The following is a 21,032-nucleotide window of genomic DNA, read 5'->3' as shown; positions in this document are numbered from 1 at the left end:
TTCTTCAGCATGGTGAGACCGAAGTGGAGCATTGACTCCCTTTTAATGAGTCACTATACGACCTTTTATTAGGAGCTTGGTTGAAACCTGTTAAGAGCTCCATTTGACTGGACTGTAGCCCATAGGCGGTGATCCACCCTTGGGGACCCAGTTTCTCTTGCGTCATCCCACCACGAAGGGGCTGGTGGTACAGGCTGCTACAGCTTCGCCGGACCCTAGTGTCCTTCCCTTGATTCCACCAAGTAAAGAGTCCAGATGGCTGGAACACTGTGGGATAGATACATTCTCTTCTGTCAGTTCAGCCTTGAGATTGCTAAACCCCGCATGTGTTTTGGGTGGATTGGCTCCTGTTTTATGGAACTCAGTAGGGCATCTGCTGCTTCTCTTCCAGAAGAAACTAGGGGTGGACTCCTTCAAGTGGTATAAGATGACCGGAAAGCAGCTAAACTCACCCTGAAATGTTGTATGGGCACCACTGATTCAGTGGGTAGAGCTATGGCTCAGTCAGTTGCGCTGTGCAGACTTGCATGGCTGCGTCAGTCTGGGTTTTCAGAGTCACGACTAGTTTTCTTGATTTGGGCTTCATTGTAGCTAAAAGATTAATCACAAAAAGATGGAATGAATCTGTGCCCCCCCCTCTGCCGTTGCAGCTAGCTGGGGAAATTCGCTTTTAGTGTGGGCACGAGCGGAAAGCACATCACTACATAGAGAGGAAATTGCCGGGTTATGCAAATACCCTATCGCCCAGCTATGGGACACCATCCTTGCTGACTTGACACGAGCAGATGGAGTAGAGGGGACCAACCCTACACTGGAAGCTGGTGGGCAGGACCCAGCTGCAGGACCCCGGGCGCATGGCTCACCTGATATGCAAGGCGAAAAGATCCGGGATGAGGAGGGTGGTTATGTCTAGGACATACATGAGTGAGGGAAGGGGAGACATAAATATTTACTTTTCCAAATCTCAGGGGTACGGGATGATATATACGCAATGAGATGACTAGGTTGGTGATGCACCTCCTGTATATATGTTTGGTCAAGGAGTGACGTTATGACAGCAGTTTTCTTTGTTTATGTTTGATTGTAATAGCAAAAAAAATGTATCAGATTTTTTCTTTTATTTGTCACTGAACGGTATGGCAAGGTATAATAATGGATGTGTACAGCTATCTGTATCTGCCAGAATACCAAAGGATGGAACTAAAAACAGTTGAGGAATGTGTACCGTACTAAGAAGAAATTTATGGACAGTAACCTGCTGTATAATTTTGTGGTTTACTATAAGAGACATATGTTCCAATAATAGCTGTACCTTTTATTTTATTGTAATTGAAATAGCTATCCATTCCATATCTCATCCCAGCCCTTTACCTTGCTTTCTCTCGATCTCCTCCCTTACATGTAATCTGCATGTTTGACAAAATGCAAATAAAGATATTCAACAAAAAAAATTCTGTGTTTTCAGAGGCTGTATAGAATAGCCTAAAAGATCACATGTGATGGTGTACATTTGTTTTGTGTACATGCTGATTTAGCTTTACAGTAATTCAGAGTTGTTCGGTGTGACAAAGCCACCTAGACATGTCTTTGGATGTTCTGGTTGGGTTCTTTCTTTCGGACTTGTAAAGAGGAAATGTCTGTACATGACTGAGTTGGAATATGTATTCCATCTGGTGGCCACCAATGTTGTGTTTCTGCTCACTGTACAGGTTTATGGTTATTTAGATAACCTTGTGGTTCTTCACATTTTGTGGGAAGTTATTCTAAAAGAATTCTTTTCAAGTGGAGTCCTATTCTTTAAAGTGATTACCTATTATCCTGTGGTAGTTTTTCGATTTGTTAGGTGTAGGTGTGGTGACTTTAAACTTTGGGGGTCTGTCGATGGCGGCTTTTCTTGTCAGATCCGTAATGGTTTGTTGCCTGATATACAGGTTTTTCTTTACTCTGAAGAAGAGCTTATGCTCAAGAGTTGATAACCATCAGGGTTTGTTCTGTGCTCTAAGTAGAGCATCTTTTGTATGCTTTTTAAGCAGCTGTATTTGTGTGTACATACATGCATACATACATGCTGAATTGGGATCGCTCAGCTTGTGAAGTAAGGACCCTCTTTGGGGGAGGATTAAAATTACCTCTGTCATGTTAATTGATCTGTTTTAAGATATGATAAATTCACTAAATTTAGTATCCCTTATAGGGACTTTTTTTTTTTTAATCGCTTCTCCATGGGAGTCTCTGTCTATGGTTAAACCAAAAATAGGACACTGTTCCAAAGTCAGGGAGCCAAAGGTCACCCACAATCCTTATAGCATAGAACAGGAGAAAAGGGCAAAAGACCTAGGTATGAGAGACCCCATCACACAGAGGAGGCACCAATCTTGCCTCTTGTTGCCCTCACACACCCTGGAAGGGTGTCATGCTTAATCATCGGGCATTTGCTCCTCGTACGGCCCGGCACTGCAATGCCCTACGGGTCCCCCGAAGGGTCACTTTATCGGAGATCTTTTTTAAGAGAAATGCCGGATGGTGCCTGTGGGGTGTGGGTCCAGTACAGAGGGTGGAAAAGTGCGTGCAAGATAAAATTACAATCAGGGGTTACTAAACCAAACAGGTAGAGCTGGATTCAGACCGTCAGAAACCAGAATTAGAACCCCATGGGTAAAAAATGCCCTGACAGGCTATATATGCCTGTGGTAAATCATGGATCAACATGTTTCGCGCCCCTGTCGCCACAGAGGTCATTGGCGCTTCTTCAGGATCAAATTTTAAATATATGAAGTGCACGTGATAACAGTGATGTGAACTAAAAAAGTATACCCTCATAATCAGTCAGGGCGGGCCAGCTTCCTGTTGTTCATACAGGGTGGCAAAAAGTTCCGGGCCTGGCACCATTCATGCAGGTTCGTGCTGACAGTTCTTCTCTCCCGTTTTTGACCGGGATGCGCATGCGCGAGGGAGTAGTCCCTCTCTCCCTGGGGCTGCACATGCGCCTATAGCCCATCATTGCGCAAGCGCAGCATCTAAGTAGGAGGTCTCACGTCTCCGGAAGTGTGCGCCACCCAGATATTCTCAGCGAGGCTATTTTAACTACGCCTCTGGTTTTACTATGTTTTTCGGGCAGACTCACAGACAGGGCAGGTATTCTGCAGCCCGCAGCCTATATCTCTGTAAGTAACGTTGGAGCGCCTGTTCAATTGAACGGACACGACGAGCAACTGTTGCTCTACTTGAATAGTCCAGGGAGTTTATGGGCTTTATTTCTTTCTCCTCTCATTGCTCCCTCACAGTCCGAGATGGTGCGGGACCCCGGCGTCTTTGGCCTTAGTAGTCCTCTCCCCGGTAGCGCTGGGTAAGCACATTATGTGGAATATGTGTGTACTTTTGTTTGTGAATCCCGTGATTTTATAACTCACATGTATGTATGGAGATTTCGAGGGTTCCATAGACCACCCCGATACACTTATCCCCCCATTTGAGTTGGTGGGGTGCACCAGACCGCCTATGTGTGGGTTTTTCCATGTGTGGGCACAGACTCTTCTGATCGATCGCCTTTGAGGTGTTGAATCCCGGTACCATACTGGTGGTGTAGGGGTAACGTTTGCTACGTCCCCAAAGTTTTGGTATGTGTGTCTTTTTTATTGTGGCAGGTCGTGCACACGATTGTGGCACGCGTTGATGCATCAAGTTGTACTGATGCACACACTGTATGTATTCTATCCTGTGTTTCTTTTCTAGGTATTCATCAGGAGCAGCTTCAACTTTTTACCACCCTGTATGAACAACAGGAAGCTGGCCCGCCCTGACTGATTATGAGGGTATACTTTTTTTGTTCACATCACTTTTATCACCTGCACTTCATATATTTTATCTTTGATCCTGAAGAAGCGCCAATGACCTCTGTGGCGACAGGGGCGCGAAACATGTTGATCCATGATTTACCACAGGCATATATAGCCTGTCAGGGCATTTTTTACCCATGGGGTTCTAATTCTGGTTTCTGACGGTCTGAATCCAGCTCTACCTGTTTGGTTTAGTAACCCCTGATTGTAATTTTATCTTGCACGCACTTTTCCACCCTCTGTACTGGACCCACACCCCACAGGCACCATCCGGCATTTCTCTTAAAAAAGATCTCCGATAAAGTGACCCTTCGGGGGACCCGTAGGGCATTGCAGTGCCGGGCCGTACGAGGAGCAAATGCCCGATGATTAAGCATGACACCCTTCCAGGGTGTGTGAGGGCAACAAGAGGCAAGATTGGTGCCTCCTCTGTGTGATGGGGTCTTTCTCATACCTAGGTCTTTTGCCCTTTTTTCCTGTTCTCTGCTATAAGGCTTGTGGGTGACCTTTGGCGCCCTGACTTTGGAACAGTGTCCTCTATTTGGTTTAAGCATTATATCAGAGGGGCATGGACACTGGACCTTAATGTGCTCCTCGGCCCCCCTTTCTTCTGTTGTGGTCTCTGTCTATGGTTCACATATTCTAAGAGTTTATTAAAACAATCCTCTTATTAATATGTGACTTTTCTATCATATTTATGCAACCTTATACTTTGCCCGGGTTAATCTTGCTGTCCTGTAATAGAATGATGTTCCATTCATGGGATTGTACAGCACTGAATGTGTCTGCATTTAAAACATTTAAAACAAAAACGTCTTGTGTCCTCAAAGGTAGTTTGTAGTTTACGTTACCAGTATATGTGGCCTCTACTTGTACCTCTGGTATCTGCTTTACATATAAGCAATAGGTTATTTTCCTTTTTGATGACAGTTAAGGTTCTTCATTTTTGCTAGATTAAGTAGGTGTGGCCCTAGATGTTGACGTCTTTTGAGCTCTAAGACACTATGTTCTTGCTCTTAATGTTTTGCCTTAAGTTTCGTGGCTATTCTACACATTCCTATAGACATTTATTGGTTTATAAATGTTCTATGAACATTGTTTTATTTTCCTGGGATTACATTATGCTGTTTTTCGTCTCCAAGGGGACATAGTTGCTATGTCGATTTATATAGGACTCTTCGCATTATTACTTAAGATTTCCTTCTTATCTAAAGCAAATTTCCCTCTAATGGTGTACCTTTTCTTCTCTATGAAGATGCTCATATACGTTTTTACATGAGGAGAGTAGGTGTTTGCCTCAACTTCTACTTTTTATAGACTTTTTATTATTATATTTAATTGTTGCTCTTCTAGGTGACAGCTATTTTCATCATTCATCTGGCTCTAATTGGTTGTAGTTTGGGTTCACACTTTACGAAGTGTTGTCTCTAGATGGAATATACAAAGTCAGTCTGATGTATAATTTTTTTTATTTTTATTATATAACCCTTTATATTTTCTGGTTTAAGTATGTGAGACCCCCTCTGAATTATCTGTTGAGGGATCTCTATATAGTAGGGTCACATTCTAACCTTGGTTTTCACTAGGCTATCAAGGTTTCTTTTTCATACTTACTGACTTATTCAGCTTTATACTACTGTTTGATTGTCGTGTCTCAGGCAATTCACATTAGGTTGATGTATTGGGTGGCTGTTGCTTTCCTATGTGGTATGCTGCCTACTTTGATTTCTATACTGTTATGTCAGTCCTGTCTGACTGGTTACTCGGCTTTATTTTATACGTTATACTTTTTCTCTTGTTAATACTTAGGCGGTTATTTATTGTACTCCTATATCTGTATATATCTTGGGGATATCCTAGAAGTATTTCTACTATCTCTAGTTTATTTTCCTAGGGATAAGACTGTTTCTATGCTAATAGTGGCTTTTGTTGTCTTAGACTATTTTTATTAGAGCATTTGTTGTGCTTTCCCATGGGTGATGGACCTTTCTCTCTGTTTACAGAGCAGTTCTGGCTCGGATAGAACTGTATGGCAAAGAGGTATTGTTCGATGGTATGACCTGCTGATCTGTGTTTCACAAGTATCGACCACGCAGTTCGAGTTTGGATAGGCGAGCAAATGGTCTTATAGGGTTATTTGGCAACACTGTCAAAATTGTCCACTGTCATGGGTAAGGTTATCCCCAGACTTTCAATGTTTTTGACTTTTCTTACTGGGGTCCTTTGCTCGGTGCTTATGCTGTGAGCATGCATGGTTTCAGATCCCATTAAGGGTTCAAATAGTTTTCTTTTCATGTTAGTAGGCTTCTACCACACAGTTTGTAATGTTAACATGGATACGTTTTTTCTCATGCTTTTTAATGTCTTATGACTTTACTTATCTGTGGTTTCTACCACCTGTTTTTAATTTGTAGAGCATATTATTGCTCACCTATATTAGTATGAATGTCTGGTCAATGTTCTCTTGTTCTAGACCAGTCTAGTTCTAGTTGGAGACCTTTTAATGTTCTCAGTTCGCAGACCTTCCTCTGGGGATGGTATGCTTCGGTATTCGATTCGAGAGGTCTTTATTATCAAGTTACTTACCTTTGGCAACGCATTATCTGGTAGAGACTGGATCTAGCCGCAGTTTCCATAACACTCCTCCCATCCTCCCAGCTTTGCAAACAGTCCTCTTTTGTCTCAATTTGCAAATTCACATACTTGATTAAGAATCGGTGAATTGACTCAAGGGTGTCTTTTTTCTTTTTTCAGCAGACTGTTTTAATAGGCAGTTTCTATATGTGACTCCACGTTTTGAGCATGGAAAATAGTTGCGGAAGAAACTGATACAGATTAGGGGGTTATATGAACTCTATCAATGTCACATCGGGTGGATGACGATATAGAGGTGTGTGGCATTCTCCTCCAACGAGCAGACTTGCTATGGAATTTATTTTCAGATCTAGTCTCGTGCCTGGGGGAGGATTCTAAAGTAAGGAATCTGTGGCTAGATCCTATCTCTACCAGATAATACGTTACCGATGGTTGAATTCTAAATATGATTAATATATAGCATACATATTTGTAAATCCGCGAATGTTACTAATAGTCTTAAAGTTAAAATTGGAAGCTAGCTAATCTTAGCTAGTTTTACTGCACAAATCATTAAAAGTATGTGGCGCACAAAACGTTTGATATTTGAATGGTTAATAAAATGGAATGGAGTATAGATCAAATGTCTTCAGCAGTGTCACTAACAAAGACTAATTTTGTGCCTGCTTTTTTTCTACAGAAAGATTACATGGAGAACAAGAAACCTAATGTGGAACTAAAGGATGTTCCACAACCTCCACTTGCTGGCTTGAATCGTTTCCCAACAATTCCACACCCCAACATTCAGCCCCTTCAAGAACAACAAATACAGCGTCAGACTGGCCCCAAAGTAAGCTGCTGTTCCCTTTGCTCAAGTAACTTATGGCCTTCTTCCCATGATAGAAGTTTTGGTGGTGGTCACTTGATTAATCCTAACACAGTATTGGGCTCTCAAAGCACTTCAACAGTCACATGTCAAGTAGGGTCTGGATTCGAATTTCCACCGGTGAGTCCGTTCAAGAGCGAGCCTACGACAGACCATTTTTCAAGCATTGGCAATAGTTTCAATGGACAATGTATAGATGACAATGTATCATGTCTGCTTCACTCGTCGTCACCACGTTTCCCTTATTTTGGAAAGTTTAGTTTGCCTAGCCATCATGGCGAAGTTCACAAATTCCAGCGGGTTCCGGGATTTCAGAACTACACATCTCCTGGTTATTTTCCATTTTCTGACATCACAAGCAGTTCATCTGGGCAATTGAAAGAGCATGTTTCACAGTCTGAACTAACTTCACATGTGTGCACAAGTTCCTTTCACCTAGACATGGCACCATCTTTCTGTCTAAAAGGGTCTTTCTTCTGTGAAGATTGTATGGAAAAGGTTTGTACTATGTCCTTATTTTTTTTTTTCTACTTTATAATTTTCTGTTTTAATTAACATTTCTTCTGTGGTGATTTGATCTGCTGAAGTTGCGTGGTTTGTGGTGATATTGCACAATATTATTTATTAATTTGTATTACTAACAAAACATTACATAAAGGTGTTTTTTTCTTGTATTTTTTTTTATTCGGTCTATTTTATGTTACTATTAAACATTTTTGTTCTGCAGTAAACTAATCTTCCTTCCTTTTGAACAGTTCAATTTCTGCTGTGGTAACTGGATCCTTTTTTGGATTGGGCATTTTTTTTTTTTTTTAATGTGAGGATTACTTTCAAACCAGAAGAATGAAACTCTGTAAATGTCTATTTGACATAGTTGAGCTGGAGAGAAAATTGGTAGGCCCTGTAAAAGTTGGAACACTATTAACAGAAAAGGTTACAACCCTCTTGGAAGGGATATTGCTTAAAGGGACTTGCTCTCACAAGACCCCAAGCTTTCTATTAGAATGCTGTGGCTTTAGTTTAGCAACATAGTTGGCAGAGCATGCTAACTACAAGCACTGAAAAAACAAACTATTTCAGATTTTTATTTATTTTTATTTTACTGAGTTTTATATAGCGCACACTAGACCCGAATCTGGTTTTCGAGCGCTTTACATGGCTCCAGTTGCATTACATGAGGACACCTTTCTTTTTTTTTTTTTTTTTTTTTTTTTGGGCACTGGGAGATTAAGTTAATTGCCCAGAATCACAGGATGTTCAGCGTCATTGCCGAGACTCGAACCCAGTTCCCCGAATTCGAGGTCGGCCGCCCTAGCCGTTAAGCCAACTCCTCTCCCCCGATGACATATAAACCTCTATACTCAAGATTGTTCAGACAGGTTATTTCCTTGATTCTTACTGCAGCGGCTGTGCTTCAATGTTCTGATAAATCTAATGGATAGTTCATGTATGCTTATGGCACTGCTTTAAGAAAACCACTTTAAGGACCTCTTATCCTATGGGGTACTTTGTGGTCTAGATTATTTAAAAAATAAAAATAAAGATTTAAACACTTACTGACCTCGTACCTATAATTTTTTGGGGAGCTTCGTGGTACCCTATGGTCTAAGTAATTTATAAAGGCCAGGAGGATTCATCAGTCCCCTGCCTTAAGTCGTAATTCTATTATTTTTCTTTATTAGTATTGTATTTGGGCTCAAGACACTGGGATATATTAAAACTATTGGTTACTCTTTTCTTTGGCTATATGGTTACTAAGATTACATTCTTTTCTAAAGCTCTAAAACCTGCACAACTATTGAAGCATTGTGATTAGATTCAAGAATAGGGAATCAAAAGATAAACCCACTTCTAAACCGCAATTACAATTACCCTCTCCATTCCGTATCGTTAACTCTCCCACATGCCCTGCAGGGTTCAGCTGTACTTAAAATCTTATAATTTCCTAACACATTGTTGGGTTGGGTATATTGCATAAGTTAGGGAAGACCTTTTCATGTACCCAAGACTCCTGAAGAGAATTAGTGAACTTTATTTACTCCAATTTTCAGACTTCTGCTCCTGGTTTTCGATGCACATCTCTTCAATTCCCTTTTTGATATATAACGAAATGCCAGTTTTAAAATACTTTATTTTTACATTCCTGCACCAACTTAGACAATTGACCTCTTACTTGTCCCGCCTGGCACACAGTGAAGACCATTTTAGTTTGCTTGCAGTTATTTGTGCCAAATCCCTAATCTAAGGATTAATCGAATGGCATTCATAGAGTTCAACTTGGCTTCTTTCCTGACTGCTTTAATAAGGTTGCATGAAGAAAGATCTAAAATCTTTTTTCTTTTTTTTTTTATTCTTCAAACTTTTCCCGTCATGACTGGATCCCAGACCTGAGATCTCCGCCTTGTATAATAGTAGGGGGGTTTGGTGGAAATGAGTGCTTTTATATACTGAGAACGGGTTCAATCAAAGGTCCCTGAAGTCCCTTTTAAATTACTTCAGCCTCTTCCTGCACCTCCCACCGCCCACACCGTGGATAGCGGCGATGCTTTCAAAACTTCCAGGTGCCTCTTCTGCTGTAGCTTACTATAAAATATCACATCTAGATATATTTATAGGACGAGGTTTCCTTCATTGGCTTTTCTCCTATCTTCCACTTAAAGTGCTTGCATTTTATGGCCAGTGCATACTTTGCCGCGAGACGTTTTGTTTACTATTCAGTGTACTTACAACCCGCCCACAGCATTCTATTAGTTGTTTTCGTTGTCCGTCTCCTTTACAATCTTTCGATTGCTTAGCTCCAGTAGGCTCCCCACCTTTTCTTGTGTTTGCTCCTCCCTGGAGCATACCCAAGTATGTGTTCTTCCACGTCTTTTTGCAGCAGACCAATATTATTATGATTATTATTATTAAATATGTAGTCATACATACACACAGACGTGTAATTATAATTAATTTATTTTTAAATAAGTGGTATTATTCCTGGATGTGCTTTTCCTGCTTATGATACAGGCATACAGCTTCTTATTTATGTTGCTTTCACCCTATTTGCTGTCTCTATTGATGCTTTAGTACCGTCCCCACTCGGGCACATCTATTTGTGCTTTGTAATTACAACACAAATGCTTTTAAAAGGTGCTCTTTTATTTTGAAAAATGCTCTCAAAAGATGCAGTTTTTTTACGGTGTGTTTTCTTTTCAATTTTTCACTCCTGACTGCACGTATATTCAAGTTTTTCCTGCAATTTCAAATGTGTTATGGCTTCTTTGTTTGCTTACACCTTATCTGCCATATGTCTCAACACTTTAGTTACTTACTCCCCACAGTTGTACTCCTCTGCCCGCTCCCCTCCAAACCAAAATATTAACTTGTAGCCATGCTGTACACCAGCCCCGCTGCTCTACAACATGGCTGAAAGACACGGGCAAATCCAATAGCTCTCACGTAGGTGAGAGCTTTTGGCTTGGCGAATGCATGTTTCCCAAATACAAGCCTTTGTTTTTTCTATAATAGATAGAGTAATCCTGGCTATACTTATTAACGGCTTCGAATTATCTGTGCAAACCCACCTGTGTTAGGTCGAGGATGACCAAATCTTCAGCATATAGTAAACTATGCACCAATCCTACATCTAGCAAAAGATTCCATCTAATGTAAAACTGCTGGCAGGTCTTCAACCTACCATGCAAACAGCAGCAGCAAAACAAACCCTTGTCCTAGGCAGTTTGTAATTAAAAAATATAAATTCATTGGAAAACCGTGATTTTGTTCTTTTGCGTTACCTATGCCCAGTTCTCTTCATGCAGTTCTTTTAACTTTGCAAACAAGATTCTGGGAATATTCCTACAACATTTTCACAATGAATACCTCTAGTAGGTCGAAGTGCTGTGGAAATCAACAGAGCAGCAGAACAGATTGCCTCTTGTCTCAGTTGCTTTTTGGGCCATTGTTTGGTGTTCCTCAATACAACCCTTCAAGTACACCAATATTGCTTTAGAGAAAATGTTTACACCTACATCAAGTAAGCTAATGAGAGTAATTTTTGAGATTAGACTGATCGTTTCTTTTTAATATTGACTTTATTTTTGGACTTTCCAACTACAATCTGTTGGTTTTGATGCTAGTTGCCAGCAGGTTATCTGGACCAGCTGTCCGTGGCAAGTTAAAGTGTAGAGAGTCTTTTAAAAAAACAAACAAAAAAAAAACTTTTTAATGGCATTTCTTGACAGATTGGATTGTAGCTCCTCGTCTGGTTTGTTCTCTTCCCTACTTGGATTCGCATGTCCTTTTCCATCCATTACTGACAAATAGGTGACCCTGTTGTCTTCAGGGACCATTGAAATTGGGTTTCTATCATTTTTATGTGACTCTTGTTCGTAATGTGTAAATTTTACCAACCAGCGAATTTTGGCTTTTTCTAATCGTACTTGTGTCTTACTTGTTGCATTTTACCTAGGGGATCACTTGCCACCAGTCAGCAGCATTTTTTAGGTCTCTCCTGGCGTTAGCAGCGCGCATGCGCTGCTCTCGCTATGCGAGGGCTTCTTGGAATCAATACAGATTCCGAAGCTTTCGTAGGTGGAGTTGAAGCCCCTCCCATCTTCATTTACTGGCGTCATCCTCCATGCAAAACGCAGGCTCACGATTGAAAAGGAGGCTTCTTAGCCCCTCCTTATTACCACCCTGTCTACTTTTGGCCCCGCCCACGGGATTGGATCTCTCACTTGCGGCGTTACACGGGTCTCCTTCATTAGCTGGGACGCACTCTTTCTTTGTCATTGTGAGCGCGGGCCGCCTGGGTCAAGCTTGTTTTGTTTAGATGTGCTAGTCACGCATTTTAAACGGAAGACTTCTCCCCCTGCTACTAAACCACCCCTTATCTGTCGGCGATTAGTGCTGTTTCACATAGCAGTTGTCTGAGACTCGATCTCGTGCGTAAAGCTGCATGACATTTCCAGCACCCTCCCCCGTCTGTCCTTCCTCCGCAGGGCGGAGGGAGAGCGTGCCCTTCCAGGTAGCTGCCCGCCATATAACAGCCCCGGGCTTAAAGACGGCTCGATACTGAGGATAAGGCTGCGCCCCCCTCGCCGACCCCTTCCTTGTGGCGAGAGCCGCCCCCTCCGGAAATCCGCAGGAGCCAGTCTCCTCTCAAAACCACAACTGTCAGCTGGGACAAGGCGGCTTGCCCGCTACAGGTGAGTGGGTGTGTTGGTGGCCAGGGGGTGTGTGAGCGATGGCTGAGGCCCTGTTGCGTAATGCGATGGGGGGCTACTTCTGAACATGGAATGGAGGAGACTGTCCTGTAAGGCTAGTCTGTGACCCAGACCTCATTTACACAGCACATTCCCTGTTTTATTCAAAAAACGTCCCTCTGTCTTCCGCAAACGTCTCTCCATTCAATTGTATTTCCCTGGAAAGTGCAAGTTGTCCCATTGCAGTAGTTTATGAATGTTGAGCGGTCCGGAAACCTCCCTAGCTTCTTGGGGGATGGAATTGGGTGTTCACTTTTATGTTTCTAAGTCGTAGTGATATGTACATTCCCTTGTGGGACGCGAATGGCCCTTTTCCCCCTGCAGTGGGATAAGGGTTTCATAACGTGCATAAAGTATTTTTTAGTAGTACTTAATGCAATAGGAGAGTGTCAACAGCGGCCTTGCTCTGAAGATATGCATTTCTAGAATAAATACTGCATCTTTTTGCATTCATGCCGAAAGGTTAGTTGTTGTGTAATATAAAGGACATAGTTTTACCAACATCTGAAGAGCTGGGAAGGGCGTAATTTGTCGGCGCTTTATGTTTTATTGGTTTAGGTTTGTTCTTTCTTGGTGTGATGTGCATTCCTGCAAAGGCTGCGTTACCGCCAATGTTGATTTGCATTTTGACAAGTTTGTGTTGATGACCATAGGTGAAAAGCATAGCAGCCATTACAGAACTATACAAATAATGCGTGGTTTTTATACCGGACTCCACATACCGTATGCCTCTTTGTACTTAATAATCGTGATTGTTGGCCCAGGTAATAGTACTTGTTTTGTCGACCTCTGAAGGAAAGATCGAAACACTTGCTCTGTTAGGATTCCCATCTGTGATTGCAGCACTCGGTGGGGACTGGATCAGGTTCTTCCCGATTTGATGGGGGTTTCAGTGTACTTAGTAGCTTGACATCTCATTGCCAGTATAGAGTATCAGTGGAGGAATGCTTAATTGTTAAACTTTTTTTTTTTTTAAAGACAAAAAGCGAGTCTTTTGACTAGTAGATCGCAGGTTTTCAATTAAAAGCTAGAGTGGCATTGCAGTGTGAGGGCCGACTGCTCCACTGACAAGTTGAGAGCTATGGCAATACTCTGGTATTAAATAATAAGAAAATACATCACAGTCTGTTTTTCCAAATCTAAAAGCAAGTTCCTTTTGTATTTTATGTCGTATTACTTTATTGGCATTTTATAACATATTACATTATATAGTGCAGTACCAGCAGTAAGGAGTCCCTTGGCAACAAGAATATGCCGATATTTAAAATGCAATAGGTCTCGCCTTTCATTAAGTTAAAGCCATTTGCTTTGCTATACAATACCATTAGCAAAGCAAATGGCTTTAACTTAATCAAAGGCAAGACCTGTTGCATTTTCAATGCTTGTTTTTACTATTGAAGAGTACCACTCTATTGAACCCTGGCGTTTCTTGTATCAAGTGTCTAATTTCATGGTACTCTGAAAATGCTTTACTTCAATACCCGTTACCAGACGATTGGGCTAGCTTATTTTCAAAGGTATCATTTTATCTCGTTCCTGTATCTAATCCCATGGTGTAGGAAGCTGGCTCTGTATACACTATACCAATGTAAGGTATAGTGTACACAGTCCAGTGGATCCCCAAAGGCTTACAGAGGTAAAAGTAGATAATACCTTACTCTCTATTTGTGGTAGTGTGGGATATCAGTAAAGATTTATAAGAGGGTTTTATTTTACACACTCCGGCAATACACACTCAGGCATGAAATTATGTCACACACTCCAAGACTGAACTCAGACCAATTTGTTTATTATAAGAATAATATTTAGTTGTATTTTATTTTTAGAACCAAGCAAGCCCTGGCACAGGTAAGAGTAATAGTACTTTGCAAGAAGAATGCAGTTGAATACAGTTGAATGCTGTTGGTTTGGTTACAGGTTAGTCAAATGTTCTTAAATAGTTGAAATTACTTTGTAATTACTCTGTGTAGTTTGTAGGATTACTTTTCAGATTACTTTTCTTACTCAGTGTGGTATACTTCGATACCACACTGGGCCATTTCCTGTATAAAGGTAAGTAATGCAATTTGTTATCAAAACACACTTTTATGACTATTCATAGAATTTCCAACTCCACACTTCTTCACAGAAAAGCAGTTAATGCAATCCTATGGGAGGAAATGATATCGGTTTACAGGTAAGTGCGAGAAAGTGCCATCTTTCCTGCATGGTATGCCCCCACTTTTTGCTGAATTGCTGATGTACTTTGACTGAGTGTGCCCTGGGCTCCTGCCAGTCAGGTGGCCAGGGCCTGTGTTCCTTCACTAAAACTGCATGAAGCCTAAACCCAATTGGCATCTCTGACCACATTTCAGCCCCTGGTAAATGGTACCCTAGGTACCCAGGGCCCTGTGACCAGAGAAGACCCCTAAGGGCTGCAGCACTTATTGTGCCACCCTTGGAGGCCCTGTACCCTGACACACACCCACTGCCTTTGCAGGCTGAGTGTCTGGGTGCAGAACAAAACAGAGTCGACGTGGCACACATCCCTGTGTGCCATGCCCACAACACACACTGCCCTGGCATACCTCAGTCACCCCTCTAGCTGGGTGTCCTATGTCAGTGGTGTGGGTACAGGTGCATGAGCCCTGTCCCCCTACAGTACCCAGGTCCATTCCTGGGCACTAAGTGCAGTGCTGCCATTAAGAGTATATGGTGCTGGGAGGTCGTCATCACGAACTCCACAGCACCATGATGGCTGCACTGAAGACTGAGAAGTTTTTTTTTTTTTTTTTTAATGAAATTTTATTGAACAATAAATCAATTACAAGCATGGGCCTACAACCACCAGGGCCGGCCGCTAGATTCAGAAAGGATCATACAGTTGTTAAGGCAGTAGTCGACTCCCGGGGCCCAGCCCCGTACATGGCTCCGGATAGTCCTAGGGAAGCAGGATACATAAGACTGAGAAGTTTGATATCAAACTTCTCAGCACATTAAACCCACACTGATGCCAGCGTGGGATTTAATGTAAAATGCATGACAGAGGGCATCTTAGAGATGCCCCCTGAACCTAACCAACAACCAGTGTCCTGACAGAGGCTGCCTAGGCTGCCACCCAGCAGACATGTTGCTGGACCCCTGGGTAGAGAGCCATCCGCTCTCGTGGGTCTGCAACAATGCACATCCTGGGTGAGGTGCTAGGTCTCCTCCCCCCAGGATGGGCAGGGGAAGCTTCAAAGGCATGCTGCCTTTGTGAGCTTCTCCAGGCCACTTGCTGTATTCAGCAACTGGCCCCTCCGTTTCTGACCCCCACTCTGGCGGGAAGATCGGCGGGAAAACCTAAGTGAGGAAAGGGGGAGTGCCAGCCTCTGTCAACCCCACCCCTCAGGTGGGGGAGGTGAGGTAAAAGCACAACTCTGGACTCTCGCCATCTTGAGGATGGGGGGCCCTACCCAATCAGGACTAGGCTCCTCCCCCCCCCCCCCCCCCGAATGGAGAGTGGCAGGCTAGGGGGTGTACCCACCCCAGGGAAGGGACCCATTGGTCCCTGACCTCTACCTACCTGTAACACCCCTAAATTTAGTATTTAGGGGCTCCCTGAACCTTCCTTCCTCAGATCCCGAATCCGAAACAAGAAATAAGAACAAGAAGAAAGAAGGTCTGCCTTGCAGCTGCTAACAAGAGAACGGCACCAACTGATTTGGCCCCAGCTCTACTGGTCTGTAGACCCTCGAACCTGCTCCTGCTAAAACCCAGCGTCTCCAGTGGTCAGCAACCTCAAAAACCCCAGAGGACCTGACTGCCTTGCTCCTCTTCAAAGACTGGGACTCCCACCAGCAGTGGTTCTGCTCAAAGCAAGTAACAAACCCTTGGTGCCAACCAGGAACCGCGACTCCTGCACACTCTGCACCCGCCAATCCTGGCCAGTGTGGACAAAGACCCCGAGGACGTCCCCCCAGCGACTGTGACCAAGAATCCAGCACCCAAGTACCCACCTCGACGCTTCTTACGACGCCTGCAGCCTCAGAACCAGGGACCCCTCCATCCGCGACCAGCAGAGGGTAAGATTTCCCCGACGCGAAAAGACACCCCTGCACCCGGTGCCCTGCGCCCAGCTCCTGGATACCTACCTAACCTACAGCTTCTCAACTTGCCTCTCAAAGTGGTGGTCGCCCCTGAAGAATCTTAGTCCCCGAGCTTGCAGCCTTTGTTCGTCTTGTAGCTTCTCCATTGAAATCCATTGAGCGCCAGACGGCTCAAAAGCACTCTGCACCCAGCCGTCCGAGTGCCCCTGGGAGTGCAACATCTATCCTAATATACTTCCCCACTTGCCTTGGGTAAGTGACCAGGAGCCCTGCTCCCCCTGCCGCGTGGCCTGCCTGCTAGCAGCCACCAACCAAAGGCCCCCTGCCTGCCATTGGCTAACATTGGGCCTAACTCTCTCTGCACCCGGCTGCCCCTGTGCCGTTGAGGGTGTAACAACTGTACCTACCTAACCCTGGGAGACCCCTGAGTCTATGCCCAGAACCTTAACTCTGCCGGGCGAGTACTTACTTGAAAGCCCATAAATCACTTTTTCTCCATAGGGTAACATTGACTGGTTTCACTTGGAAATTCTTATAAGTGTCGAGTTTTGAAACAAACCAATATTCCTTAAAAATCGCCTGTGTAACAAAAACGATTTCTTTCAACTGTTTACAGGAAATGCACCAGGGCTGAATCCAGGATCCAGCCCTGAGTAAGAAAATCGTACGCAAAGTAACTAATATTGCATTTACTTAAAAAGTCCCATTGAGCTCAATGTTATAATTGTGTTTGAATTGTGTTGCCTATTGCAAAAAGTGTAACTATTGCATTCAAAAGTCTATTGCCTATTGAAAGTATTTAACTAAAGCATCTCATTCTGAGAGTCTATTTTGATAACTACTTGTGGTTCTAAAATAAAACAAGCATATGTTTTTATATACAAACCATTGGCCTAGAGTAGAGTTCTTGAGTGAGTGAGACCATTTGCTGACTGTGTGTACAACAAATGCTTTACACTGTCTTCTGATAATGCATTACTGCTCGACCAAGCTACCACTTTAGAGAGTAAGGTTATATCTAACTTTAGCCTCTGCCAAACCTCTGGGGACTGTGGACTCTGTGTACACTGAACCTTACTTTGGTGCAGTATATACAGAGCCACTTTCTTCCAGTAAGTACTTGGTTTTGGTAGTCGGGTTTCTGGGGTCACCCCAGGGTCAAGGATGCACTCCAAGAGCACCCTCGGCAGCACTAGTGCTGCCACGTGCAGAGTGCTGAGGCCCAATGTTATCCAGTGGAGGATAGGGGGCCTCCGGTTGGTGGCTGCTAACGAGCAAGACACAAGGTTGAGGGAGCAAAGCTCATAGCGTTTAGCTCAGGGCAAAGGGGGGGGTTCAAGTTAGCACACAAAGTGCACCCACAGCAGCACAGGGCCGGGTGCTGTTTTGGTGTCGGGTGCCCTGTTTTCAGTGGGGATTCTCCGGTTTCAACAAACACTGCAGGCTCGGTTGGAGAGGTAAGTTGGGATGTTGTGGGAGGCCGGGACACAGTTGGATGGGCCACCCAAGGCCGTGGAGCGTCTGGTACAGTGGTGTCGGGTTTTCCTTGCAGGTTCCGGTCAGTCGGTGGGGTCCTCCAGAAACGGGCTGCAGGCGTTGTCTGGAGATTTCTGGTAGGTCTGGGATCACCAGATCACAGGTCAGGATCGCTGTGTAGAACTCCTCGTGGTGTTGAGCCACTCTGACTCGGGCCGTGGGCATCTGGCGCAGACTAGCGGATTTGGCAGGAACCAGAGTCTGTTGGTGAACAAATACGGTTTTCAAGGGCGACAGTCTTTCAGTGAAGGCCGGACTGGTCCGCTGGGTTCTTGGGGGCTGCTTGCTGCAGGACACACCGGTATTCAGCTGGAGCAGGTCTAGGTTGGGATAGGCCAGTAGGGCTGAAACTTAGTCAGTTGATGTGCTCCTCTTCTTCCTTCAGCACGGCTCTTCGGTCCTTCTTTTTGATTGTCTGAGGAGGCAAGGTTCGGGGTTGCCCCCAAGTACTAGATTTAGGGGTGTTTCCGGTGGGTACAGGTTGGGACCAATAGGTCCCTTCTTGGGGTGGGTACACCCCCTATGATGCCACCCTCCAGTAGGAGAAGGACATAAGCCTCTCTGGTTGGCTTGGTCCCCGCATCTTCAAGATGGCAGGGACCGAGAGTTGTGCTTCACCTCGCCTCCCCCACCTGAGGGGTGGTGTTTTCTAAGGTGGGCACACCTCAATTCCTATCTTGGTTTTCCCGCTGATTCTCCTGCCGAAAGTGGGGGTCCGAACCGGTGGGGTCCAGTTGCTTGGAGAAGCAAATGGCTGGGTTAGCTCACAAAGGCAGCAAGCCGTTGAAGCTTCCCTTTCTTGGACCCTGCCCATCCTGGGGAAGGAGGCTTGGCACCGCTGCCCAGGATGTGCTTCGTTTCCTGGCCTCGATAGCGGGATGCTCTTTACCCAGTGGTCCAGAGACCTGTCTGGGGTGGCAGCTGGCGAGCAGCCAGTCATCCAGGACACTAGTTAGGTCGTTTTTCAAGGGTCATCTCCAAGATTCCAGCTGAGTGCATTTTTCATTAAATACCACACTGGCATCAGTGCGGGTTTAATGTGCTGAGAAGTTTGATACCAAACTTCTCAGGTTTCAGTGTAGCCATTATGGTGCTGTGGAGTTTGTAATGACAAACTCCCAGCACCATATACTCTTAATGTCAGCACTGCACTTTCAATGTCTAAGAATGGACTTAGACACTGTAGGGGTACAAGACTCGTGCACCTGGACCCTCACCAGTTGCATAGTGCACCCAGCTAGTGGGGTGGCTGACCTGTGCCATAGGCAGTGGGTTGTAGGCATGGCACACAGGGGTATGTGCCATGTAAAGTTTTCACTTTTCTCTGCACCTAACACTCAATGGCTGTGTTAAGGTACAAGACTTTAAAGGTGGCACAATACGTGCTGCAGCCCTTTGAGGCCTTCTCTGGTCACAGGGCCCTTGGTACCTAGGGTACCTTTTACAAGGGACATGCATGTGGCCAGAGAGGTGCCAATTTGGGGGGTACAGTTTCAGGGAAAGAACATAGGCCCTGGTTGCCAGAAACACAGGCACACTAAGTCAAAGAGCATCAACATCAGTCAGAAAGTGGGGGGCAACCATGCCAAAAGCTGTACTTTCCTACACAACCCCCGCAAACAAGATGAGACTATCTTTTCCTTGGAGAGTTTTCATTGTCTAAGGGGAAGAACCTGGAAAGTCTATCTGCATTGCCATGGGCAGTCCTAGGTCTATGTTCAACTGTAAAGTCCATTCCCTGTAGGGAGATAGACCACCTCAATTTTCGGATTTCACCATTCATTTGCATTAGCCTTTAGCCATTTGAGAGGTCTGTGGTCAGTTTGAACTGTTAAGTGAGTACCAAACAAGTATGGTTTCAACTTTTTCAATTACCAAACCACAGCAAAGGCCTCCCTCTCATTGGCACACCAACTCTGCTCCCTGGGGAGTAACGTCCTGCTTATAAAAGCAACAGGCTGGTCTTGGCCATCAGCATTGGTCTGGGATAGGACCACTCCTATCCATAGCTAAAAGGCATTAGTCTGCACAATGAACTGCTTGGTGTAGTCTAGAGCTTTTGAGAATTTGTGCTGAGCACATTGCCTCTTTCAGGGTGCCAAAACCCTTTTGACAGCTAACTGTCCAGTTTATCTTTCGGGTTATCTTCTTAGAGGTGAGTTCTGTGAGGGGTGTCACAATGGATCCATACCCTTTCACAAACCTCCTGTAGTACCCAGCCAAGCCAATGAATATCCTGACTTAGGCCTGGGTTGTTGGAGTCTCCCAGTCCAGGATAGCCTGGATCTTGGTCTGTAGGGGTTACACTTGGCCTCCACCAAGAAGGTGGCCCAAGTATAGAACTGTGCCCTGCCCTATCTTTCATTTGGATGCCTTGATAGTTAGGCCTGCAGTTTGCAGGGCATGTGAAACCTTCCCTAGGTGTACCAGGTGATCCTGCCAGTGGAGCGAAAGAGCAATATCATCAAGATATGCTGCACCACAGGCCTCCAATCCAGCAAGGACTTGGTTCACCAACCTTTGGAAGGTGGCAGGGGCATTCCTTAAACCAATGGGCATAACAGTAAACTCATAATGCCCATCAGGTGTGGAGAATGTTGTTTTCTCTTTGGCTCCTGGGACCATGCCAATCTGCCAGTACTCTGCAGGTAAGTCAAAGGTACTGATCTCATCAGCTCCTGGTATAGGGTGAGCATCTGTCTTGGTGACAGAGTTGCGTCCTCTATAGGCCACACAGAACCTCATTTCGCTCTTTCCACCCCGTGGATGAGGTTTGCGGAATAAGACTGGGCTATCCCAGGAACTCTCAGAGGGTTAAATAACCACTAACTCGAGCATCTGGCTGACCTCCGCTTTGATTCTTTACTTAACTTGATCAGACTGT

At 44.3% G+C, this 21,032-nt stretch overlaps 1 protein-coding gene across 6 annotated transcripts in view; it reads left to right on the top strand.

The window, feature by feature from the left end:
* MARF1 (meiosis regulator and mRNA stability factor 1) overlaps positions 1 to 21,032 on the top strand; it is an 891,622-nt gene that overhangs the window by 107,134 nt on the left and 763,456 nt on the right. For 3 of the 6 annotated variants that reach the window (XM_085632071.1, XM_085632072.1, XM_085632070.1), the window contains one exon: positions 7,111 to 7,794. In XM_085632071.1, coding sequence (XP_085488197.1) covers positions 7,111 to 7,794 — 684 coding nt within the window. Of the gene's footprint in view, positions 1 to 3,732; positions 3,813 to 7,110; positions 7,795 to 21,032 lie in introns of all 6 variants that reach the window. The other 3 variants (XM_085632075.1, XM_085632074.1, XM_085632073.1) reach the window with 2 other exon arrangements.

Source organism: Triturus cristatus, chromosome 10, assembly GCF_964204655.1.
Source record: "Triturus cristatus chromosome 10, aTriCri1.1, whole genome shotgun sequence".
NCBI lineage: Eukaryota > Metazoa > Chordata > Amphibia > Caudata > Salamandridae > Triturus > Triturus cristatus.
The sequence above is the reverse complement of the archived record's forward strand: the minus strand, read 5'-3'. Positions and strand labels throughout refer to the sequence as shown.